General features: G+C 37.1%; 1 protein-coding gene and 4 long non-coding RNA genes across 8 annotated transcripts; 4 read left to right on the forward strand and 1 right to left on the reverse strand.

The window, feature by feature from the left end:
* The first annotated feature begins 245 nt into the window (after positions 1-245).
* Positions 246-2,893, forward strand: LOC110903390. The gene is made up of 3 exons (XR_002571895.2): positions 246-416; positions 2,284-2,341; positions 2,824-2,893. It is a non-coding gene; the product is annotated as an uncharacterized LOC110903390 (long non-coding RNA).
* Positions 2,894-11,007: 8,114 nt separating this feature from the next.
* On the forward strand, positions 11,008-13,584 carry LOC110903391. The gene is made up of 3 exons (XR_002571897.2): positions 11,008-11,166; positions 13,030-13,087; positions 13,569-13,584. It is a non-coding gene; the product is annotated as an uncharacterized LOC110903391 (long non-coding RNA).
* Positions 13,585-21,093: 7,509 nt separating this feature from the next.
* LOC110899767 (deacetylvindoline O-acetyltransferase) lies at positions 21,094-22,434 on the reverse strand. The gene has a single exon (XM_022146654.2). It carries the CDS (start codon positions 22,432-22,434, stop codon positions 21,094-21,096), a length of 1,341 nt encoding a protein of 446 aa, XP_022002346.1.
* An 875-nt stretch (positions 22,435-23,309) lies between these two features.
* LOC110899766 lies at positions 23,310-24,410 on the forward strand. The gene is made up of 3 exons (XR_002570522.2): positions 23,310-23,370; positions 23,426-23,507; positions 24,396-24,410. It is a non-coding gene; the product is annotated as an uncharacterized LOC110899766 (long non-coding RNA).
* LOC110899765 lies at positions 24,409-26,947 on the forward strand. 4 transcript variants are annotated; one of them, XR_002570521.2, is made up of 8 exons: positions 24,409-24,428; positions 24,663-24,761; positions 24,859-25,005; positions 25,078-25,138; positions 25,462-25,628; positions 25,713-25,930; positions 26,224-26,386; positions 26,494-26,947. It is a non-coding gene; the product is annotated as an uncharacterized LOC110899765 (long non-coding RNA). The 4 variants fall into 4 exon arrangements; XR_002570519.2 differs by having other exon boundaries at positions 25,462-25,603; positions 25,708-25,930; XR_002570520.2 differs by having other exon boundaries at positions 25,462-25,603.
* Positions 26,948-27,168: the final 221 nt, after the last annotated feature.

The following is a 27,168-nucleotide window of genomic DNA, read 5'->3' on the forward strand; positions in this document are numbered from 1 at the left end:
TTTTATAAAAAAAAATCAGCAATTAACCCCATATTTAGCTGATTTTCGTTCATTGTGGGACCCCCATCTAAGCTCAATCATCAAATTGCTTTGTTGGAACAAGGACATGCTTGATTAGTGGCATTTTCCAAGATATAGTTAATTCTTACACTCCACCTTCTACCATAATCTCAAAACCATCAAAAAAAATTTACTACTCTTCCACTCTCTCTCCTAAAATTCGTTCAAGACCAAACCACCCTCACACCAACTTCATTTCAAATCACAAACTCAAGATTTCTTGCAAATATGAAAGTTTATGGATGAAACAAGATACTAGGGAGTTAGTAAAGCTATTTGGAGCATTTTTGGTGGAACTAGAAGCCCTAGATCATCAAGATTTTTCTTATCTTCATCCCTATTTTCTAGCAAAAATTGTAAGAACATTACACTAGTCTTACTTTTATTCTTGATTTCTTTTTACAAGTTCATCTAAACCCACTTGAAAAATAACAAGAAACAACTAAAAATCATTATTTTTAAACATGATTTTTCTATGATTATGAGATGAACTTGGAGAAATCTAGGCTAATAAACTTGAATCTTGGTTATTCTTATTCAAAAAGATGATCTACATACATGCATGTAGGATCAACCAAGATTCATCAACAAAGTGATGAACATGAGTTTTTGATGAACATGCATGCTAGTAAAATGTGGAAAACCATTTAAAAACAAGAAAATAAATTTTTGAAAAATTTGTTGAATAAAGTTTCCATTTCTGGAAAGAATCAAAAGCAAGAAATATGTTAGTAGTAAATATTTTGAATACATGTTTATGCTTCAAATGACTTTGTAAGACATCTAAAACAAGAGTTTTTCATAAAATCCCGTTTTACAAATTTTTGGCAAAAATAAGGAATAAAGTATCCTTTTTAGGAAAGTTAAGAACAATATCATGTTCATGCTACTTTTGTTGACAAATTTTGATAGATATTGATACTTGATGATGTTTTGTATTGAAATAATTTGAAAAGAAGTTTTGTATAAACTTGGGGAAAAATCCATATTTCAAACAAAACTATGGCAAAATTTTTATAAATTTTGTGATGTGTTAAAAGTTGTTAAACAAAGAAGTTTGTTACTAAAACAATTACTTGGAGTCTTTAAACATGGTTAAACAAATTTTGGACAAAGTCATAAATCCATGTTTTATAAAAAGATTTCTAAATAAAAATGAAAGTATATATTTTTGGATAAAATGTGTACTTACAAAAATATTCATCAAGTATCATAAGTTTATATATTTTGATGTGTACATCATATGTTAGTTCTAGTAGGAACAAATGCAAAATTGTTACACATCCATAAAAATTACAAAATATGTATATAAACTTGAAAACGAAATAAAATGTCCATCCTTGGACATGAAAACACAAATGGACAAATTCGGACACTATTGGACTATATGGACTTTTGGACAAACAAAAATGGCACAAACAAAGCAAATGGTAAAACGTGACGGACAACACAAACGGAATAAATGATACGGATAAATAAAACCGACAAGTAGTAAATGACTAGAATAAAATACGAACCGTCACACAAGTTTATGCACTAAAATGTTCAACAATGGCATAAGTAACAATTTTTATAAAAATTAGATTTTTATAAAAATACAAGTATTACTATTATTATTATTATTTTTTTTATTTTATTTACTAGCCCAAAAATTATGTAGTTTAAAAAGTGGTCCGTAAATTAAAATTGGGCTAATGCCCATTTCTCATAAACAAAATTTGGGCTAGGTCCACTTTTACAAAACAATGGACTAAAATGTATTTTTAGTCAAAATTGGGCTAAAGCCCACTTTACAAAATACTTGGGCTAAAAACCCAATATTTATAAATTATTATGGACTAGATATATTTTAGAAAACAATTTGGGCTAGGCCCATTCTTACACAAGTTATTTGGGCTAAGTCCACAACTATAAACTAAATTGGGCTAGGCCTACCTTTATTAAATGTTTTGGGCTAAGGCCCACTCCTATAAATTAATTTTGGTTTGACCCATATTTTTAAACAAAGTTATTTAGGCTAGGCCCATAAGCACCAAATACCCAAAATGGACTTAAATTCTAAAACATAAACTAAGCCCATTCAAACACAAATAAAATAAAATAAATGTATATATACAAGGAAGTTATATATATATGAAAACACAAAAACAAAATACAAGATAGAATATTTGTATGATACACAAAAACAAACCTAAGTGTCTAACTAGATTAGAACACTTGTAGGTCGAGAAACGAACCGCGAACAAGGAATCGAATAGAGATTTGCACGGAACGCAAATCTGTGAGTTCATGTTTTCCCCTTTTACTTTGAATGTTTATAGTTTTAAACTTTCGGGGATGTATACATGTTAAAAATAGTATGATAATACAATGAAACTATTTTGATCACATGCGGATAGGTGTTAAAATAAAGGGGCGATTAATGAATAAACAAGTACCGAGGAACAAACGGATAGATCTATTTGGGTTTTGGCAAGCCCCACTCTTAACGACAACGATAACCACGATCGTCAAGAGTGCCTTTGTGTCCAAACTAGTGTCGTTGACACACACGATAAATTGTCAAGGTTTGGTTGCCTCCTATTCGACATACATATTAGTGTCTTTGCAACACACTAATGATCATACAATTTTTTTTTATCATACTATACAAAAACGAATTTTATTACTTCAAATGTTTTGGAGACTCATTTGATGCAAAAACAAAATAACATGAATTCACTCATCTTTTGTTGACGTTTTCAAAATTAACATGTATTACAGGAGATTAGTGGACGGCTTTGGGAAAATATGTTCAAGTGGTTATCAAGAACGCAAGCTTTTGTGATGCCATCCGTTTTTAGTGTTATGTTTTGAACTTTGAATAATGTAGTTAAAGTTGTTGTTATTTCAAGTTTCAAACAAGACATATGTAATGTAAATTATGGTTTTGAATCAAATGTATGGATGAACATCTTTTATGTTTCAAATATGTTGTTTACTCGATTGATTGTAACGATTGCCGCTCTCGTCACACCTCGCCATACGCTTCCGCACAAACCAAAAATCGGGGTGTGACAGACCTGGTATCAGAGCATCAATTGTAGTGAACTAAGATTCTTTTGAGTCTAGTCTACAATTTCAAAACGATGTTCTTTACAACAAGCGTTCTACATTATATTTTTACAAAGCGTCCACTAATACAAAACAAAAATGCAAGGATACTATGTAGTAGTATTGAATGATAGTTCGAAACGATAATACCAAAGACTAGTTTATTTGGTATAAGTCTATGGGGTTTAGACACCATAACAATAAGTCGAACTTGAAATAATAAACGATATAAACAATGAACACAAAAGTACAATTGCCCAAAAATCTATTATTTATAAGTTGTTCACATGTATACGTTGTACGGATTATTTTGCCAGGACCATGTCATCCAGTTCAGACACAGATTCAGCGGGTCATGCCTCTTATGCCGACTACATACCATTAGACGATCCTGCCCCACCCGTTATACTCGTTTCCGATGATGAGATTTCTGATGACGAGTGGATGGACATTGATTTCCAGCCATTCGCCCTTCCTGATCCCGATCCAGCCGACATCCCACCGGTGGATGACGTGCTTGCTATCCCCCACTTTCATGACATGATTATATATGGTCACCCCGAGGGTGAGCATGTTGTTGCGTTTCTTCCGATTCCACTCGATGTTGTAGGCCCCGAGGGCGGCGATGACATCCCTCCTGTTGTTGATCCTATACCAGATGACGATGTCGAGGACATGGTTATCCCTGTTGTTCCTGTCCAGCACCTTCATGATGATCTAGGCATCGGTGTTGATTTTGATATTGTTATTCTTGAGGTTGCTCATCCCGATGCTACCACCATTGATATTTCATCTTCATCCCCTGCTACACCTTTGACTCCATCTCCACTTCACTCCCCTGACACAGTGTTACCCCCGCCTACGGAGGCGTTACCATTACATGTTGATCCTGTTTTGCCCACTACATTCCTAGATATCCATCCGATCATCCCTCCTGTTACTGGACCAGCTCACTACTCGTTGAGTGGTGCGACTATGCCAGATGAGCATTTACCTCCTTATCCGCCGTTCGGACCTTTTGCTACTCCTGTCACATCCACGGTCAGTTCTCATTTCAACCCGTACGCTGCCGGGCCGTCCTACACTACTCCTAGCTACCCTATGACGGGGTATCCTTTGCATACTTCAGTTCCTTTGTTTGGAGATCCATATCATTTTCCTACTTCCATGCACAGTACTGTCACTTACCCGTCTCCATACTTTGCAGATCTTCCTGCATATCCTCCACTGAGCATGAGTCCCCATGACCCATACTATCCGAGTCACATGCCTTCGTCCACTGATCAGTTCAGGCTCACATCTGTCGAGATTCAGCTCGGCATCGTTTTCCGTCGCCTTGATGACCTTAGTACTCCACAGTCTGCACCTCGAGCACCTGCGAGTGCCGCACCATCATCATCCCCATTGCCCCCACTACCGACATCATCCCCTCCTCCTCCACCACCGTTACCGACATCACCTCCACCACCATCTCCATCAGCACCGTTGTTTCCTTCACACCATGCCCCACCTCCGTCTATTGAGGGGCGCGTTAGCGCTTTAGAGGAGGATATGGCTTATGTTCGAGGGGTCATTGATGCATCTACACCCCCACCCCCACCCCCACTCTAGTCTTGGTATGTGGTCGCATTAGGAGGTAGATCCCCTTAGCAGGTTAGAAGACTAATAGAAGAGACTTTTGAAGATATATATAAAATCAACTTGAAGACGATGAAGAACCATGTGAAGAAAAATCTATTTTGTAGTTGTATTTTGTTTATGACATGAATTTTGGAGTAATGTAACTCCTAACTATATTTTGTTTCTTCACAAACATTTTGTAACAAGTTGACGTCTATATATATGTATGTGGTATCTCTTCTTTTATACTTTGTTATTGTTGGAATTGTTTTTATGTTGGTTATGATTTTTGTACGGATGTTTTTGCACGAGATATGATCGATCTATCCCATTTTAATGTATGTATGTGTTGTGGTGATGTGTTACATTCTATTTTTGAGCCCATGGATGACAATATTTATTTTAAATATTGGTCTAAAATTCTTTATATGATTTTCATATGAAGATTCATGGCGCCAAGAAGGAGGAATTTACGTGATGTTCAAAATCCTTTACCCACGACTCAAGCTGAGCTTGATGCCTTACTAAACCAGCGCATCGCGGATGCGATTGCACAGCATGAGGCAAACCGTGGTAATCGAAATGATGGGCCGAGAGTTCAACCTCCACCAGTACCCCAAAATCCTGCTAACGGTTGGTTACTCTTAACCTTTCAAAGGACTTCTCATTAATATTTATTGCAAAATATATATTTTTGACAATTTGAGAACCAAACATTTCAGGATGCATGTATAAACAATTCGTTGATTGCAAACCCTTGAATTTTGATGGCACGGGTGGTGCCGTAGCTTTCGTCCGTTGGACTGAGAAAATGGATTCCGTCATTCGCATGAGCAACTGTACCCCTAATCAGACTGTGTTATATGTCTCGGGTATGTTCATGGCTGAAGCTTTATCTTGGTGGAATCTACAAGTACAAATTTTGGGAGATGCAGCCGCGTATGCCATCACGTGGGACAGACTGCAGGAGATGATGAGGGAGAAATATTGTTCGAGGGCGGAGTTACAAATGTTAGAAACGGAGTTTTGGCATCTAACAATGGACGGACCAGATATTTACGGGTATACACAACGATTCCATGATCTTTCACGAGTAGTTCCGTACATGGTAACTCCAGAGTTTAAACGAGTTGAAAGATATATTTGGGGATTGGCACCCCAGATCCGGAGTTTGGTCACGTCTTCACATCCTACCACGGTCACTGAGGCCATCACGATTTCTGTAAGTTTAACCGAAGAAGCGAAGAGGATGAATAAGTTTGACAAGGAGAGTACTGAGAAAGCGAAGGAAAAACAAGGAGAATCCGCTTCACATGACAATAAGCGGAAGTTCTCACGATTTAAGAAAGGATCTCATTCGGGTAATAAGAAAAAGGAGAACCCTCCAAAGAAATCAGGGAAGGCATTCGTCGCAGCAGCAGAAACAGAATCAAAAGGATATGCGGGGAATGCACCTAAGTGCAACAGATGTGGGTTTCATCACACGGGTAGTTGCCGAAATATCAAGTGTGACAAATGTGGAAAGATGGGGCACCGCACAGAAAAATGTTGGGGTAACAACAAGGTAGTTAAGAAAGAAGGAGGCAACAGAAACGATAATGAACGAGGACAAAACCAAGGCTGTTTCAATTGCGGTGATATGGGACACTTCAAGAAAGACTGTCCGAAAGAAATCAAAGGCCGTGGACGAGCCTTTGTGGTTGGAGCCAAAGAAGCGCGACAGGATCCCAACGTAATCACCGGTACGTTTCCTGTCAACGATCATTTCGCTTCTATTTTATTTGATACCGGTGCAGATTTTAGTTTTATATCTTTAGAATTTAAAGATATGCTTGGACTAAAGTCAACTAAACTAGATGTTCCATTCACTATCGAATTAGCGAATGGAAAGGTGATTGAATCCAATAACATTATTAAAGGATGCTCCTTAGAGTTAGGAGGACGAAAATTCTAAATTGACCTAATGCCCGTTCAACTAGGTAGTTTTGATATCGTAGTTGGAACGGATTGGCTATCCACCAACCAAGCCGAAGTCGTGTGTTACGACAAGATCATTCGAATCCCTCTTCCTAATAACGAAACACTTCTTGTTCACGGTGAGAAAAACGAAATGCCGTTACGAATCATTTCCTGTATGAAAACCCGAAAGTGCCTACGAAAAGGATGTACAGCATTTTTAGCGCACATTATTGACAAGAAGGCCAAGGAGCTAAAAATTGAGGAAATCCCGGTTGTGAAGGAATTCCCTGAAGTCTTTCCAGAAGACTTGCCGGGAATACCTCCACAACGACAAGTCGAATTTCGAATAGACTTAATTCCAGGTGCCGCACCTGTGGCAAAGTCTCCATACCGATTAGCTCCTTCGGAAATGCAAGAATTATCCACACAACTTCAAGAGTTGTTGGATAAGGGTTTCATCAGACCAAGCCACTCGCCTTGGGGAGCTCCAGTGCTGTTCGTGAAGAAGAAGGATGGAAGTTTTAGGATGTGCATAGACTATCGGGAGTTGAATAAACTCACAATCAAGAATCGGTATCCACTACCGAGGATTGATGATCTATTCGACCAACTTCAAGGATCGAGCTATTATTCGAAGATCGATTTGAGATCAGGATACCATCAACTCAGAGTTCAAGAAGAAAGTGTTCCAAAAACGGCATTCCGAACTCGCTACGGACATTACGAGTTCCTTGTTATGCCTTTTGGCTTAACAAATGCACCAGCGGTGTTCATGGACTTAATGAACCGAGTGTGCAAGCCTTACCTTGACAAATTCGTGATAGTGTTTATCGATGATATATTGATATATTCACGAAACAAGAATGAACACGAGCACCATCTTAGAATTATTCTTGAGTTGTTGAAAAAGGAGAAACTGTATGCGAAATTTTCCAAATGCGAATTTTGGCTTCGCGAAGTTCAATTTCTCGGACACGTAGTCAACGAGAAAGGCATACACGTTGATCCATCGAAAATTGAGGCCATAAAGAATTGGAGTGCACCTAAGACACCGACTGAAATACATCAATTCCTAGGATTGGCCGGTTATTATCGAAGGTTCATTGAGAACTTTTCTAAGATTGCACAATCCCTCACTTCTCTCACTCAAAAAGATAAGAAATTTGAATGGGGAGAGAAACAAGAAGCAGCTTTTCAACTGCTTAAAGAAAAACTCTGTAATGCACCAATTCTGTCACTCCCAGACGGTATGGATGATTTCGTAGTCTATTGTGACGCCTCACGGCAAGGGTTAGGATGCGTGTTGATGCAAAGGGAGAAAGTTATTGCATACGCATCACGCCAGCTAAAGATTCACGAAAGGAACTATACCACACACGACTTAGAGTTAGGTGCAGTGGTATTTGCACTAAAAAATTGGCGTCATTACCTTTATGGTACCAAATGCACGATATTCACGGATCACAAGAGTCTACAACATATATTTAACCAGAAAGAGTTAAATATGCGCCAAAGACGATGGGTCGAATTGTTGAATGACTACGATTGTGAGATCAAATATCATCCGGGCAAAGCGAACGTTGTCGCGGATGCTCTAAGTCGAAAAGAACGAGTTAAACCTTTGCGTGTGCGATCTTTAAGGCTTACAATTCATAACGACCTTACCTCTCGAATTCTTGATGCTCAGCAAGAAGCATTAAAGCCAGAAAATATCAAAGCAGAAATGCTTAGAGGTATGGAAGAACAATTTGAGTCGAAAGAGAACAGAGCCTTATATTTCATGAATAGAATTTGGATTCCTCATTTTGGTGGTCTTCGAGGACTAATACTTGACGAGGCTCATAAATCCAAGTATTCGATACATCCTGGAACAGATAAGATGTATCACGATCTCAAGGAATTTTATTGGTGGCCTAATATCAAAGGTGATATTGCGACATATGTTGGAAAATGTCTAACATGTGCTAAAGTTAAGGCAGAGTACCGAAAACCTTCTGGATTGCTACAACAACCCGAAATCCCTAATTGGAAATGGGAACATATTTCTATGGATTTCGTAACTAAATTACCCAGGACTTCTCGTGGTCACGACATGATTTGGGTAATCGTCGACCGATTAACCAAGTCAGCTCACTTCTTGCCTATCCGGGAAAAAGATAGTACTGAAAAGTTAGCTAAAATCTATCTCAGAGAAATTGTAGCAAGACATGGTGTACCTTTGTCGATAATCTCTGACCGAGACGGTCGTTTTATATCAAGGATTTGGCAGTCTTTTCAAAAGGCCTTTGGATCCCAATTAAATTTGAGCACGGCCTTTCATCCCCAAACAGACGGCCAAAGTGAACGCACAATTCAAACTCTAGAAGATATGTTGCGTGCTTGTGTGATGGACTTAGGTGGAAATTGGGATACTCACTTGCCTCTAGTGGAGTTCTCATACAATAACAGTTATCACACGAGTATTAAAGCCGCACCATTTGAAGCATTATATGGCCGAAAGTGTCGATCTCCTGTATGCTGGGCAGAACTAGGCGACAAACAACGGTTAGGTCCTGAGTTAGTTCAAGAAACTACTGATAAAATATTTAAAATTCGAGACCGTATCAAGGCGGCTCGAGACAGACAGAAAAGCTACGCGGACAGACGCCGCAAACCGTTGTCCTTTGAGGTTGGAGACAAGGTGTTGCTAAAAGTCTCGCCGTGGAAAGGCGTAGCTAGATTCGGTAAGCATGGGAAGCTTAGCCCGAGATACATAGGACCTTATGAGATTTTGGAAAAGATTGGAAACGTCGCCTACAAGTTAAAACTGCCAGAAACACTCAGTAACGTTCACGACACTTTTCATGTGTCAAATTTGAAAAAGTGTCTTTCGGATGAATCACTTATTATTCCCCCGGACGAAATCCGTGTAGACAACAAACTCCATTTCATCGAAGAACCTGTTGAGGTTCTAGATTCAAAGATTCACAAAACAAGGAGAAGTCGAATCAAACTAATCAAAGTCCGATGGAACTCGAAACGAGGACCCGAGTTCACATGGGAACGAAAAGATGAAATCAAAAAGAAGTACCCTCATTTGTTTAAGAAAGTCTCAACTAAGAAGGGACGCAGATTAAAAATTTCGGGACGAAATTTCCGTTAACAGGGGGAGAATGTGACAAACGGCAAAATTCCGGTAATTCCGTACAACTTGAACAACTATTTCGACTATTATTTTCGCGTATTTGACTTAATTTTAATTAATTAAAGTCTTGAGAGTCTAGGAATTACTGAAATCATAGTGAAGTATGATACCGAATCCGTTGCGATTAGAAACAACATCCTAGACTAACAATAGGAACGCGAAGAAACGATACTTGTTAGTACTAGTCGCGGTACAGTCTGACACAATGAAAACAAGACATACAGTTATGTCTACACAAATATTCTATAAAAAGCTTTGTCCAAAAAAAAAAATAATATGTGTTTTATCATTTACAAAATTCCAATTAAAAACCAATTTGTCCAAGTCCGCAGAAAAAAAAAATACAGCAATCGTGCGGAATATACAGCAGTCCGTAGAACGAAACAGTAACTGTCCGAAAAACCCAAAAATAAATATTATTTGACATAAATAATATAATGGGTATTAAAAACGACACAAAATCCGCAATCAAATCTTATTGCGTTAAGCTACACGGCTAGTTCAGTAACTGGCAGTCAGCAAAGCCGGTACCGGAACCGTGTCAAAAATAATAAAATTTTTAGTCCAAAAAGTTGGATTAATTATTTGAATAATAAATCAAGTGCAAAAATAATTTTTTTTATGTATTTATCCAAACGAAACACGGTGTCAGTATTTAACCCGGTACAGGACCCGAACCGACTTTTTCACCCGAATTACAAAATAAAAATTTTGGTGAATTAGTTTTACCTAGTGTCACATTACTTTAAAATATTAGAGCTTAAAACCTTGTAGATATTTTTATATAAAATATCAAAATTCTAAAAATACTTAAAGTTTACTACTTGAACAATACTTTAATAAAAAAAATCAGCAATTAACCCCATATTTAGCTGATTTTCGTTCATTGTGGGACCCCCATCTAAGCTCAATCATCAAATTGCTTTGTTGGAACAAGGACATGCTTGATTAGTGGCATTTTCCAAGATATAGTTAATTCTTACACTCCACCTTCTACCATAATCTCAAAACCATCAAAAAAAATTTACTACTCTTCCACTCTCTCTCCTAAAATTCGTTCAAGACCAAACTACCCTCACACCAACTTCATTTCAAATCACAAACTCAAGATTTCTTGCAAATATGGAAGTTTATGGATGAAACAAGATACTAGGGAGTTAGTAAAGCTATTTGGAGCATTTTTGGTGGAACTAGAAGCCCTAGATCATCAAGATTTTTCTTATCTTCATCCCTATTTTCTAGCAAAAATTGTAAGAACATTACACTAGTCTTACTTTTATTCTTGATTTCTTTTTACAAGTTCATCTAAACCCACTTGAAAAATAACAAGAAACAACTAAAAATCATTATTTTTAAACATGATTTTTCTATGATTATGAGATGAACTTGGAGAAATCTAGGCTAATAAACTTGAATCTTGGTTATTCTTATTCAAAAAGATGATCTACATACATGCATGTAGGATCAACCAAGATTCATCAACAAAGTGATGAACATGAGTTTTTGATGAACATGCATGCTAGTAAAATGTGGAAAACCATTTAAAAACAAGAAAATAAATTTTTGAAAAATTTGTTGAATAAAGTTTCCATTTCTGGAAAGAATCAAAAGCAAGAAATATGTTAGTAGTAAATATTTTGAATACATGTTTATGCTTCAAATGACTTTGTAAGACATCTAAAACAAGAGTTTTTCATAAAATCCCATTTTACAAATTTTTGGCAAAAATAAGGAATAAAGTTTCCTTTTTAGGAAAGTTAAGAACAATATCATGTTCATGCTACTTTTGTTGACAAATTTTGATAGATATTGATACTTGATGATGATTTGTATTGAAATAATTTGAAAAGAAGTTTTGTATAAACTTGGGGAAAAATCCATATTTCAAACAAAACTATGGCAAAATTTTTATAAATTTTGTGATGTGTTAAAAGTTGTTAAACAAAGAAGTTTGTTACTAAAACAATTACTTGGAGTCTTTAAACATGGTTAAACAAATTTTGGACAAAGTCATAAATCCATGTTTTATAAAAAGATTTCTAAATAAAAATGAAAGTATATATTTTTGGATAAAATGTGTACTTACAAAAATATTCATCAAGTATCATAAGTTTATATATTTTGATGTGTACATCATATGTTAGTTCTAGTAGGAACAAATGCAAAATTGTTACACATCCATAAAAATTACAAAATATGTATATAAACTTGAAAACGAAATAAAATGTCCATCCTTGGACACGAAAACACAAATGGACAAATTCGGACACTATTGGACTATATGGACTTTTGGACAAACAAAAATGGCACAAACAAAGCAAATGGTAAAACGTGACGGACAACACAAACGGAATAAATGATACGGATAAATAAAACCGACAAGTAGTAAATGACTAGAATAAAATACGAACCGTCACACAAGTTTATGCACTAAAATGTTCAACAATGGCATAAGTAACAATTTTTATAAAAATTAGATTTTTATAAAAATACAAGTATTACTATTATTATTATTTTTTTTATTTTATTTACTAGCCCAAAAATTATGTAGTTTAAAAAGTGGTCCATAAATTAAAATTGGGCTAATGCCCATTTCTCATAAACAAAATTTGGGCTAGGTCCACTTTTACAAAACAATGGACTAAAATGTATTTTTAGTCAAAATTGGGCTAAAGCCCACTTTACAAAATACTTGGGCTAAAAACCCAATATTTATAAATTATTATGGACTAGATATATTTTAGAAAACAATTTGGGCTAGGCCCATTCTTACACAAGTTATTTGGGCTAAGTCCACAACTATAAACTAAATTGGGCTAGGCCTACCTTTATTAAATGTTTTGGGCTAAGGCCCACTCCTATAAATTAATTTTGGTTTGACCCATATTTTAAACAAAGTTATTTAGGCTAGGCCCATAAGCACCAAATACCCAAAATGGACTTAAATTCTAAAACATAAACTAAGCCCATTCAAACACAAATAAAATAAAATAAATGTATATATACAAGGAAGTTATATATATATGAAAACACAAAAACAAAATACAAGATAGAATATTTGTATGATACACAAAAACAAACCTAAGTGTCTAACTAGATTAGAACACTTGTAGGTCGAGAAACGAACCGCGAACAAGGAATCGAATAGAGATTTGCACGGAACGCAAATCTGTGAGTTCATGTTTTCCCCTTTTACTTTGAATGTTTATAGTTTTAAACTTTCGGGGATGTATACATGTTAAAAATAGTATGATAATACAATGAAACTATTTTGATCACATGCGGATAGGTGTTAAAATAAAGGGGCCATTAATGAATAAACAAGTACCGAGGAACAAACGGATAGATCTATTTGGGTTTTGGCAAGCCCCACTCTTAACGACAACGATAACCACGATCGTCAAGAGTGCCTTTGTGTCCAAACTAGTGTCGTTGACACACACGATAAATTGTCAAGGTTTGGTTGCCTCCTATTCGGCATACATATTAGTGTCCTTGCAACACACTAATGATCATACAATTTTTTTTATCATACTATACAAAAACGAATATTATTACTTCAAATGTTTTGGAGACTCATTTGATGCAAAAACAAAATAACATGAATTCACTCATCTTTTGTTGACGTTTTCAAAATTAACATGTATTACAGGAGATTAGTGGACGACTTCGGGAAAATATGTTCAAGTGGTTATCAAGAACGCAAGCTTTTGTGATGTCATCCGTTTTTAGTGTTATGTTTTGAACTTTGAATAATGTAGTTAAAGTTGTTGTTGTTTCAAGTTTCAAACAAGACATATGTAATGTAAATTATGGTTTTGAATCAAATGTATGGATGAACATCTTTTATGTTTCAAATATGTTGTTTACTCGATTGATTGTAACGATTGCCGCTCTCGTCACACCTCGCCATACGCTTCCGCACAAACCAAAAATCGGGGTGTGACATTATTGATTTGAAAGAACTAGCAATAATCTCCTGTTCAGATTGATAGTAGTAAACTTCTGCAACCACTTCTTCAAGATCAGCCAAACTTTCTTCAGACACTACTTCACTGACAACTTCAGTTTCAACCACATTTTCTGGTTCTTCCACAATTTCTGCCATCATTGCCATACCCTCACTACTAGGGATGTACTTATCCCAGCTAAAACCTTCAGCAACCTTTTCATCATCTTGATTGACTAGAAGAGCTTTTTCAGGCTTGTTTTCGATCTGAGTTCTTTGTGTGAATGGTTGTTGACTTGTCTTGTGATAAATTGCCTGTCTGTAGTAGTCGTCGTTCGTGAACGGGTTTTGATGATTGTTGACCTCTCTGTTTGGACATTCCCGCTTGAAATGTCCTTTCTCTTTTCATTTGAAACATGTGACTTTTGATTTATCAAACCCAAGCTTTTGATCTGGTCCTGAAAGACTGTTCTGACCAGTTATCTCCATAAATCGTTGAGCTCTCCTCACCAAGCTTGCCATTCCCCATTTGATATCGATCAACTCCAGCTCTTCTGGATCGATCTGATCATAATCTTCCTTTGTCATATCATGGTTCCCAATTCTACCTGCAACCAAACTCTCATAAGATTCAAGCACCGAAGCAAGTAGTCCTATGTGTTGTTTCGCGGATGATTCAGTAAAGTCTTGAGCATTTTTTATGTTCACCATTATGTTGCACAGAATTCCTGGACCTTGACTTTGACTGTTTGATCCTGATGAACTTTGGATATAAGATTGATCTTGTGAGTTTTGAACCTTTGGATTTGGTTCAAAACTTGCAAATGGTGAATTATTGTTGCTTGATGTGCCAGGTGAAACTCCGGATGTGGAATCAGCACTGAAGGCTGTCTGGATCTTTGGGCTTAGATTCGTTGTTACCGAAGAACTTCCTGTCACACCCCCAAAATCTACACGCGGAGTATCACCGCCTGGAGGCGTGACATGACCAGGATCAAGCCACCAGTCATATTGAACAATGTAAGTAGTAAATGTAATTCGACCAAACAATATGAAAGGTGTTCAAAACCAAAACATAATTAAGTGTTTAGCGGAAGCATAATTGTAAAACCCAATATAAGTATTAAGTACGAAATAAAGTAAGGTATTTGGCATGGCACACACTGCCATGTCCCACAACGACCGCACCTCCCTGTGTAAGCTCCATGAGGACCTAACGACCTGCAAGGCATGTAGCAACGAATCAACAACAAAGTTGAGCGAGTTCACAGTGGGTTGTTTAGTTATAGCATTCGTTTCGTAAATCGTATGTTCGTTTGTAACCCATGTATCGTGTTAATTAGTATCGCGGTCTCCCAGACATGTTGCGAAGATTAGTGGGGGTTTCCCATGTATTACTAGACCACGCGTATCGACTGCTACGAAAATGTAAGAGGTGCCCTAAGTCAATGTCTATCAGCATTGACCCTTTGCCCATAGTCCATTAGTACACGTCCGTTCGGACGACACGGTGTGAGGTTTGTTAAACCTAATAGCGCTATCTACTAATGACCCGCTCGCCATAGGTCTCGGCGATTAAGTCGATAATTGAGGGACTTCAATTGATAGAGATGATGGTCTTATAGTCGTGTACGTAGGTTTTACGTACGTGCCCTTCAATCCGAGGACAGTAGTAAGTAGTTTAATAGTAATGATAGATCGAGTAGTTATTCAAACCCATTCCCAACCCCTGGGAATCCCATGCCTTAGAAAGAGTGTGAACTCACCTTGGTTTGCTCGGCAGATACACAGAAAGGTTACTTGAGCTATAAGGGGTCAACCACGTCCTAACATGGTTACCATACAAGTCAGGTCTAGGTTCAAGTAATGCACGTATGTTTACACATAAACTAACAGGTTTCGAACACGTCTTGATCATGGCAAACACGTTAACAATTAAGTGCATAACATATACGAACTTGTGCGATCAGGATGTATTGGGCTGAGATAACAATGTAGGCCCAATAGCATCTTGTGCGAGTGGGTAGTTGAAACCCAAACACTACCCGACCCAACATGTTGTGCGATCAGCACAACCTTGTGCGATCCACAGCATGTTGTGCGATCTAATATAAGCCAGGCCCAAATAACATAAACAGTCCAACATGTACACGGCCCAACAATTAATCGTGAGTCTTGTGCGATCCGGTTGGTCTTGTGCGACTGACCAATCCTTGTGCGATTAGGATTGGGCTTTGAGGCCCAACAGCCCAAGTACTCGTGTGTGGCCCAAGCCTTGTGCGATCAGCACTGTCTTGTGCGATCCACAAGGTCTTGTGCGATCATGCATGTCCTGGTTGTACACCGTGCTCTATGTGAGGTACCCGTCTTGTGCGACTGCACTTGTGCGTCTGGCACTTGTGCGATTGAGCTCTTGTGTGATTCAAGAGCTTGTGCGATCAGTTTTAGTTATCCTAAATCATGGAAATCAGTTACACGTTTCCTAAAATTATGCAAATCAATTATCTTGTTTCCAATCATGCATGAATTCAATCAAAGCGGACAAACAATTTCCAAATCATAGAATTATCGATCAAATCGTGGTCTCATCCGTTAATCCCTATGAACATCAAGTAATATACATAATCATCACAATTAACAATCAGTCGGATTTTTAGGCTAACATACCCACATGCTAACATACAATCTATCACGCCAAATCAACAAATCATTCGTGTGAGATCCCATAACAGCCGATTAATACATGTTTGATTCTGGATTCAAGCCTTACTCTCATCGATTTCCTATGTTGATCTAAACACATAATACATATGAGCCGATTATATAGAACACCAAATCTTAGCAGTTTATATCACAATCAATCAATCTCATCCCTAAATCATCAAGTAGAATCTATTGATCATAACCTCACGTAACACACAATCGATAGATATAACACTAACCGGTTAGAGAAGAAAACAGAGATTGATTCGAACACCAAAGCTCTGGTGGAGAGGGAATGTGCTGCTGTCGGCTTCGAGAGGAGAGAAGGAGAGAATAGGGTTTGTGTGATCTGCAACAATGAGGAACAAAACCCTATCTTGGGTGATTGTATACGCATAAAAGGAGTGGGCCGAACCCTTACATGGGCTGCCCTTTTGGGTTTCGAGTACAATAAGTGTAAACCGAATGGACTTGTGCGATCGGGTTGTTGTTGTGCGATCGTTTCGTGTAGTATTGACATATTTCATACATACCTTCGTTACACAAAGTCACATAACACATAACATTCAATCAATCAACAAGTTCACATAATCAAAGTACAATAAGAGGTTTGAGATACGAGTTGTCACACTTCCTTTGTAGTAAAATGAAACGTCTTGTTGAACATTGGAAGAATTCATCTTTCTAATCTTTGTCAACTCAAGTTCATGTGCTTCGACCCATTCTTCATTTGTTTTATTTATGCCCAACCTCTTCATCTCAACAACCAGATGGCAATATCTATCAATCAATTATTTTGTTGTTTCACCCTTTATACCCGTAAAGATATCAAACTCTTTCTTCATCAAAGCAGTTTTTCTTTTTATCAAAGACACGCTTCCAAGAAACTTTACTTTCAATGAATTCCAAACGGACTGTGAATTATCCTCATGTTGCAGTAACACTAAGATATCCTCTTTAATAGCTTGTTGTAGAATACTCATCATCTTCTTTTATGCCTTGAAATCATCTTGTTCAATTGGAGTCAAGCTGCAAATTGATTTCTCAATTCCAGAACCATTCTTTGGAGGAACATATTTTGATTCTATTTCATCCAGCACTCGAAAAGGTTTGCTTGCACCCATGTCTTAAACCTTCCCGACCAACCAGCATACTCGTCAATATTCATCAACTTCGGAGGTTTCTGCATCGTACCGAGTTCATTTTCCATGTTCACATTTTGCACGATACTAGCTGGGTTTTGTACTGCCGTCATTCCCCCACCGGCAAACAAGTTGTAAAACTCTTGGTTACCCATTTTATGAAAACAGTTTTGATAAAATTTTCAAGTTTTTGAAAAATGTCACTTCCAAGCGAAATCAGTTCTACACACGAAATAGACTTCAAACGAAATAACAGACAAAATGGATTTTCACACGAAATCAGGTTTCGTGCGAAATTAGATTTTCAAACGAAAACAACTTTTATGCGAAATCAACTTTCACACAAAAACACTTTTCAAATGAAATCAAGTGTTATTTCGTACAAAATCAACACAAGACTTGTTTTCGTGCGAAATAGCCAAACGGAATGATTTTTCGAACGAAATTAGTTATTTCGTACGAAATAACCTCAAATTTTCATGCGAAATAGGTGCTCGTTCAAACGAAATCAACTGTTTGGCCCATTTTTGTCACTTTTAGTCTGACTTTTGATCTGATTCTCTCAAGGGTTTGTTAAAACTGTATTTTACACGTTATATCAAAAGATCAGTCCATTTTGTCCATGAATTTGTCCAGAAGTCCAAAAATGAGTAGAAAAAGGCACTGATTCAAGTGTATTGACTCATCCTGAGCTCTGATACCACTTGTAGGATCGTTTTGCGACCTAATGAGTCGTTCAGAGTCAACACAGAACTGTTTGAGAGGCGGAAAGAAACAAACAACCTAGAATCAGTGTAAGAAATGAGTAGAAACAGAGTATGATACTTAAAACAAGCTTCTCATTAATAATTGACTTGAATACACGGAGAAAATTGGGCAGCACTTCGTTACACCACGCCTAATTTCGTACCAAATGAGAAGCATACAACCCATATATATAGGCATCTAATTTCGTATGAAATAGCAACATGCTATTTCGTGCGAAATACCAAACTTTGATTTCGTGCGAAATAGCAACTTGCTATTTTGTGCGAAATCACTACAAAACATATAAATTTACATTTTTGACCCTGTAAACCCTACTACAAGCTACCAACATAACCTAGATTGTTGACGTAGGCTATAGACATTATGCACCAACAACCTTGCTGGACGCCTTTCTCCCTGATCATTTCCACCACCAAAACTTGATGATCACCCAACTCGATACCTACCTCTTTTCCCAACTTAATCGTGTTATCCACCTCCTGAAAAACCCAATCCTCCTTAGACGGCGCTCCATCTTCGTAAACACCTGACGAACCCACTATGCCCCCTTCCTGAGTCATCCTCACGGTCTGATCCTCCTGGTTCGACTGAAGATACGTAAAATCAGGCACACTGCAATTTAGATCCAAATGTAATCCCCTGTCCTCGAACATTGACCTCACATTTACTTCTCCTCTTGGCTCAACGTCTATATTCTCCTTATCAACAACTGGTTCCAAGGGATCCTCTACCCTTCTTCTCTTCTTCGAACTAGGTTTCCTGATGTTGCTAACAAACAAAGGTGAATGGGCTTTGCTCATTTTACTATTTTTCATCCTTTGGGCCTTAACAGGCCTGTTGGGCCCATCCGAAAGTTCTTTCTCGACGTAATCCATAATCTTATCAAAAGCATTTGAAATTTCACCCTCCTCCAAAATTACCGAACGGCCCCCAACATTCTTAGGGATCTGGAACGACTCCTCCAAATTATCTGACCTACCCCCAACAACTTTGGGACTCTGGAGCGGCTCTTTAATAAAATTAACGTCCACCCCCATGCACGTCCCAACCACTTTGGCTTCCACAGAACCCGAGACGTCATTGCCCGTCGGACTTCCTTTACCACCGGCACTGGGATGAACCAGCGAAACCACCAGACTCTGACCTTCACTATCCGGTGCCGAGCTCAATTTGTTCCGCTGCTCCGGATCATCCTCTTCAAACTTATCCATGCAATCCCCCTAATCTTCCTCACTAAAAATGCAATCAGGAACTCAATCCCCCATTTCTTCTGAAACCCAAATTTTGAATTTCCGAGTTTTCCATTTCAACGTAACAGAGCTATTGATCCTTACCCCGTCCCCTACCAGGACTCCTACTAAATCATAAGTAAGGCCATTAACTTCCATAGACATCATAGAAGCATAGAAGCATGAACAACCTTACCGAAAATTCTACCAACTGAGTCAAAGATTTCGACATCTGCCAAATGCAATGGGACACCCATAATTTTCAACCAAGAAATCCTCTCAAAAGGAAGAGGCTACCCAGTCCGGATCTCACACCACGAGAACTAGACCTTCACTTTTGGGTCGAGATCTTTAAAACTAATCATCTTGTCTGTGTCCTCAAAAATAAGCAACATGAATAAACCTCCCACGTACTTGAGAGACACCTGAGGCCAATTGTTGGTACACAATAATCTGTCTAGCATAACCAGAGTCTTAAGATCATGAGTTCTCACTATCAAACTTCTATATACCACTCCTCAAAAGGTTTAACAAACCCAGAAACTTCAACCACCTTATCTTCCTGAAGATTGCCTTTGGAGCTTCCCACCAAGGAATCACAATATGAAGTCTCCAATGGATTTGGAACGAAACCTCTGGTATTCTGCCTCAAACCGCCGCTTGAACTCCCTCCTGAACCACCACCGGAAGCTACATACGGATGAAACTGTTGCTTCTCTGACAAAGGAGGATCATGTCTGTTTTCAACGGCGAATCTGGCCACATTATCCTTTAGTTTGAAGTTACCCATCTTCACATCCTTCATTGAGCCCTCCAACTCCTTCTTGTCCCTAACCCCTGAGAAACTGATAAAGCCAAACCTGTTGCCCCCACTTGTCGATCTTCCTGGCCACGTAAACACCCACGACCTCCCCAAATCTACTAAAAAAATCTCCCACGTCCTTAGAACTACACCTGTCCGGGAGATTACTAACGCAGAATTTTGTAACCCCGGCCGATCTTTCTCCCATCCTCCTCACCCAAAAACGAACCACAAAACTTTAAAAGGTTAATAGGATTCGTATCGATCTAGCTAAACTATACGAGACAGCCGCGATCGATCACAGACCTACTAAGCAATCAAGATGATGTGATACTTTGGAGAGGACAAACACGCTTAATTGATTTTTAAGTAAAAAAAAGATATTATTTAGTGTTATTAAGTAAAACAAGATATTATTTAGTGTTATTAATACTGAGCTCCTGCTTGAAACATTTAAACAATAACAGAAACAACAAGATATTATTTAGTGTAAAATAATAACAGAAACAAACAACCCATGAACCAACATAACTTGACACGACTGATATATAATTAAAAGATAGTTGAGCAACAAATTAACGCAGTTACATATAAACTTGGCAAAATGAAAGCAACTCCTTGTCATTCTGAAATATCTCCATATCCTCGTTTTTCAACATAACATGTGCTTCGATGCCATCATCATCTGGGGTATCCATCAGCAGAAACCCATTTCTATGTACTGATCTAAATGCAAGAGCTTTAGCCATGGGTTTTCCCCACCCGAAATCGACTTTGTTAAATGGGAACCCACATAAGCTGGTACTGGCATATGATCCCTTAACCAAATGTTCAAAATCTTCAATTCCCAAATTTCGCATTAGCAACTTCGAGTTTTCAACCGACTGTTGCACACTTTGGATTTCTCGCATTAGCAACTTCTGCTTCTTTATCTCCGCAACTAACATACTTAACGATGTTTCGCTTTCACGCCTCGTTGGTACTATCATCAATGACAGAAGATTTCCCACGGTAGTTTGTGGCAGCTTGTCCACAAAATTCTTACGTATATCGGCCATCATAAACAAACTAGACGGCTTAAAGCAACCAGAGTTCGCGGTAGCAGCTGCTACCGCGGTTCTGTAAAGTAGAGAGGTTAACACTTCGACCCGAGTAGGATTGATTGTATCATCGGCAACAACCTTCTTAAGATCACCTAACTTTGAGTTAGGGAACACGAATTTTCTCATGACATGAGTACTGAGAAGCTGTTGGTTCATAACTGGAGCTTCTGGCAGAGGAGAGTTCGTTCTTGGGACATGAATGAAATGAGGATTCAGAGGCAGTACTTCTTTGTGCTCGGGCGATCCATAGCGTGCTACAGAAGCCCACTGATTCATGAACGATCCTAAAGTGCAACCGTCACCAACGAGGTGAGACATAGAAACTGCAAGCCCGACTCCACCACACGCGAAGTGATTGAGTTGAACACCAACAAGATTCGGGTTGTGAGGAGAGTTGAAGCACACCATATTATCCGCAAATAGATTCTCGAGATTTCCATCTTGTGCGCTACTAAGCTGGAATTCATCAAGTCTGCTATCGCTTCGAGCTTCAAGAAACACGACTCCCTCGTCGTTACAATAGATGTAAGGTGTTGTGGGTGTGGGTAACCTGCCTGCAAAATGATGGTATTTTGTTAGGCTTTGAGATAAAGATTTCTTCAGCACGCTGGCTTTGTCTTGGGCAGTTAAATTGCCGCCGGCATTGTTTGGGTAAAAGAGAATTAGCGGCACATATGCTCTGTCCGCGTGTAGATCGCTCTCAGAAAGATTATAAGTGTTGAGATGAGAAGGGGTTGGGTTCACGGGTTTGATTATTTCTCGAGAAATGATGGTGTGAAGTTGCCTTCTTCCAAATCGTAGTAGCTTCCCTATCATCACCATGTTAATTGGTTAAAAAAGTTAGCAGCAATGTGTATTAATTGTTTATTGATTCACCTGTATGTAAGTAAGTATGTATATAAGGACCAGTTGAAGAGTGCTTCCAATGACCTCCATTGTTTATTTCCTAATTAACAGCTGTCAAATTGTATAGATGACAGATCATAGGTTCGTTCTAATGTCAACGTCCTGGGATCTGCTCACTTTCTTAATTGATCATTGACTCCGATCGAGTGAACGTGGTTTTTTTTTTTTTTTTTTTTTTTTTTTTTTTTTTTTTTTTTTTTAACGCCCAACAAAAGGGTTAATTTTATTGATCAAACTGCTAGATTAACAACTGTTAATCTCAGCCACCATGCTTTACAAACTGAAAACAGAAAACAAACTGTTTTATCACCCCATAGCTACAACATGGCGGAGGTAATGTGTTAGTAGGGGTAGCACAAGTTACGGCTCAACTCCGTATTGTATTCGTAGTAAAAAAATACCACTCATCAAAATAATCAAAGTTCAAGTTGGTCGGGTTCGAGTTATTCTGGATGAATTGTTCTGTCTTCGGGTTTAGATGTAAAATAAAAATAAATGCTTTTATACAAAATATCATCATAATTCATATTACTACTAAAAAATATTATCAAAACACAAACATCATTTGAAAGTATCTATATATATATATATAAACATGATAAATAAGGGCTTATGTGTCATGTTATGAGGGCTTGGAAAATGAGGTGGCATCACCTCATGCATTCTTGAAATTGGTTTTGGCTCCAAAAATTCGGGTCTTTTTTTTTCCTTTAAACGGGCAGACACGGGATCCATATTATGACCCGTATATTTAATAGTTCTAAAACCCTAAATCTGCCACCGTCGCTTTTCTTCGTCTTCGTGCCCTGAAACCTTCCTTCATTTTGTTGAAACTTGAATCAGTTACCCTAGGTTTAGATCATTCATTTTGTTGATTTTTCTTGAAACCCTTATTCCAAAATTACAGGTTCATTATTTCATCATCGGTATAGTGTAGGAGATAATGCATTTTTATTCGCCAATATTTTTGGTCCCTTGAACAATCCCAGGTTAGTAATGTGTGTGTTTCTCATTTCTTTCACTTTAATCTGTGAAAATGCCATGTGAGAAATCATTTATTTTTGTCTATTAATCAGATGAATTATGTGCAAAAATGATATGGGTTTTTGTCCTTTAGGTCAACAGGTCTAGAAAATAGAAATACCCATATTAAAATCTGGTTGATTTTGATAAAGGGGTTCCATGTTTTACTTTTGAAGTTCAAATCCGGTGCTTTAAAATAATAAATAAATGGGATGGATTTTGATATTACAAGACACTAGCTTTGAACTTTTACAATAAACAGTGCACCCAATGGCATGTTGGGGATTAAAGAGTATTTTATTGAAGGTGATCAATTTTAACAAATTGAACAAATATGGACATCGAATTGAAGTTTATATTTCTGTTCTCAAGAATTTTGAAGATTTTTTTTCAAGAATTTGACTATTTTATTTTGGTGATGTTATCCAAGCAGGAGCTCTGAACGATTCTCCTTTATCTTTCAATTTTTTTAAAGATTTTTCATGATTCTCTTAAATAATATTTGAAAATTCGTATGATTTTGGTACCTTTTAGATGTTTTAGTGTCTTCATTATCATGTTAATGGTATTGTTGTAGGTTACATCAGAGGAAAATATTGCTCATTTTGTTTGTTAGCTTACCAAAGGACTTACGTACTGAAATTTTATGGGATATTTTCTAAGTTTTTATGCATCAACTATAGATGCCGAAAAAAACAATTTGCTTCACAATTTGGATGGATATTTGTCTGCGATTGGCAAAACATTATTTGATTCTTGTAGTTACAAATGGTAGTTGTATGAACTATGAAGTATGAACCGACAAGTGATGGATTCCATATGAAAATTCTTGTGAATTTTGTTTGATTTTACAGGTTTATCTATGTATACTGGTTAATAAAAATGAGGTACGTTACGCTTTCTTTGTAAACAACGCACTTATTCAAACAAACATAGAGAGAAAAAAACACCTTAAAACTTTTGTTTTCTCCAACTTTCACATGTCAAGTTCCTAAAATTATAGGTTTGCGTTTAGGGGTTTTATAATAAAAAAATAGTTGAGGTGAAGATAATTAATATTGGTAATTAAGTTTTTTTTTTTATATTTTGTTTTTTAGTCTCACTGATTCAAAACGATGTAGGAAGGTGGCGTAGTAGTTACACGAGTCAAAGGGCCAATGATAGTTGCTAAAATATTTCCACCAATAAATAAATGTCATGATAGAATGGGACATCATGAGGTATGTAATCCTTTTGTTCCTTTAAAAAGGTGCACATTGTTATTTTTATAGTAATAATTAGCATAACTAATTTAAAGTTGAATCATTGTCTACATAGACCATCATGATGGTGGATCAAACACCCTTTTATGGTCGAGCACGGCGGGACGAACTTCCTTTCGAATTTTTTTTTCTGTATTTTAGGCTTGCTGATGTGCCCCTACTACGCAAGCCTAAAATTAGTTATTTCCACCAATAAATAAATGTAAGTTTTCTTCATGATTCGTGCTTTATAGCTGCAAAATCTTTATTTTAAATTTGTTTGTTCATCAATTAGGGCTTTTCAAAACCTGGATATGATCATTTTTTTCCATAGATGTTCCAATACTGTTTGCAAGGTTAGTATATGTTCATCTCCCTTCTATAAATGCTTTTGAGTATTTATTAATCAATTAAATGGGTTTTGGGTATTGTTTCCTTGAAAGCTTTGAAATTGATGTGGAGTTTACATCGAAATGTATAAAAGATAAACAAAACTGTACATTTAGACTTTCATTAAACTGTATAATAGGCTATACTGCTCTCTAAATAAGCTTCCATTATACAAGAACAAGATATATCTATGCATCTTTATACTCCACTGGTTGATTTCAGTCTGTTGATGTCCATTTGCAAGAGATTATACTGTCTCTGCATTAACTTTTGACTCTTTATTGCACAGGCTTGCTGGCAAGATGTTTTGTAGAGATTGTAGGAAAAATGTATTTCGTGAATTTAAGGATCTAAAAGAACTTGAGTGCATGAGAAGAGAATCGCATTGTACAAGCTGGTTTTGTGTAGCTGATACAAGCTTCCAATATGAGGTATCAACTTGACCCGTTTCATTCGGTATCCAACCCACCCATTTTCTACCTTTAATCGGCATATGGGACTTTTGAACACTTTATAACTTAAGTTTTCATAATAGTGTAGGATTCCAGGCTTCTTTGCAGGTGACTCTTGACACAATCTAGACGGGTTGGCAACAAAACTATGTTGACTTAGCAGGAACACACAGGCATTATGAATGGGCTGTTCATGGCAGACTTGTGGTTTATCATGATGATGATTCCTTGGAAAAGGATGGGCTTGAATTAGATGGAGAATGTTTCCGTCCCCAAAAACATGCAAAGAGTCCTAGAACTTGCCTGGTAATCTCTTTTAGATACTGCAACAGTTATTTTTAAGGAGCAGGTTTTTAAAATATGATGAAATCAATTATATTATATTTTTTTCACTTTTATTATTTGGGGATTTTTTCCTTCAACCATTCTACTTGACTTATTCTTGCAATAAAACCTTCAGTCATGCAGGGGGGGGGGGGGGGTACACGCTTAGACATTACGATATTGATTTAATACTAAGTATACATCCACTGCTTCTATGCCAGTTACTATAATAATATAAGCTCTATATTTTTAATATTGATATTTTTATATGGAAGGTTGAAAAGGTTTCAGAGAAGGGACTGCACGTCAAATCTTCTTTGACTAAAATTTGAAATGTTGTTTCGTCACTTGGCTAGTGAAGTAGGCAATCTTGAGCGGCCGTTTCTAAGAGAATTTTTTTTCTCGCTGTGTGGGTTTTAACGGTTGCCATGTTTTAAGGTATGCTTTATCAAACGTTTACATATTTCTGTGCTTTAAAATATCTGCCACCTTTAATGCTAACTTTTTTTCTTTCTTTTTTTTTTTTTGTATTTTGCCATATTAAGGATGGGATTTTCAAATAACAAACGAAAAAACCTGGTTGAATTAGCAGCTTTGCGTGGGTGTACAACCACACCAGATTCAAATCCCACTTTTCCTGGTTCAAAACCTGATTTTTGTGAAACGAGAAGCTGATGTTGGGTGGCCCGGAATGATGAGTATACGGGTTCATGAAATTGTACTTTGATGGAATGGAATGTATGATCATCATGTTCTACCTATGGCAGGAGAAACATGGCAGCTTTTAGAAATACAGTGCCATTAAGCATTTCTATCTTTTGAAAGAAGTTTTGACAAGCTGTATTACTAAATTTTTTGAGAGAAATTTGATAATGGTCAAATACATAGTTTAAAAGATGCTCTTTTGGGACTTCATTAAGCATTTCTATGTTTTGAGAGAAGTTTTGCCAAGCTGTACTACTAAATGTTAGCTGTATATTTATTTTTTTATTCGTGTGATATTGTAATAGATTAGTAAATTAAAAACGGTAACACGAACATGAGAAAAAATAGAAATGAGCAGTTGAAAAAATAACATATGTCGCATATGGAAAGAAATAAAGCATGTTTGAACTTTGAACTTCATTCTTCAGTCAAAAATATGAATTTCAAAATGTAAAACTAGGTTGGATTTGTATCCACTGTATCACTAATTTAATAATGTAACATGAGACTTTGTA

Source organism: Helianthus annuus, chromosome 13 (assembly GCF_002127325.2).
Source record: "Helianthus annuus cultivar XRQ/B chromosome 13, HanXRQr2.0-SUNRISE, whole genome shotgun sequence".
Lineage (NCBI taxonomy): Eukaryota > Viridiplantae > Streptophyta > Magnoliopsida > Asterales > Asteraceae > Helianthus > Helianthus annuus.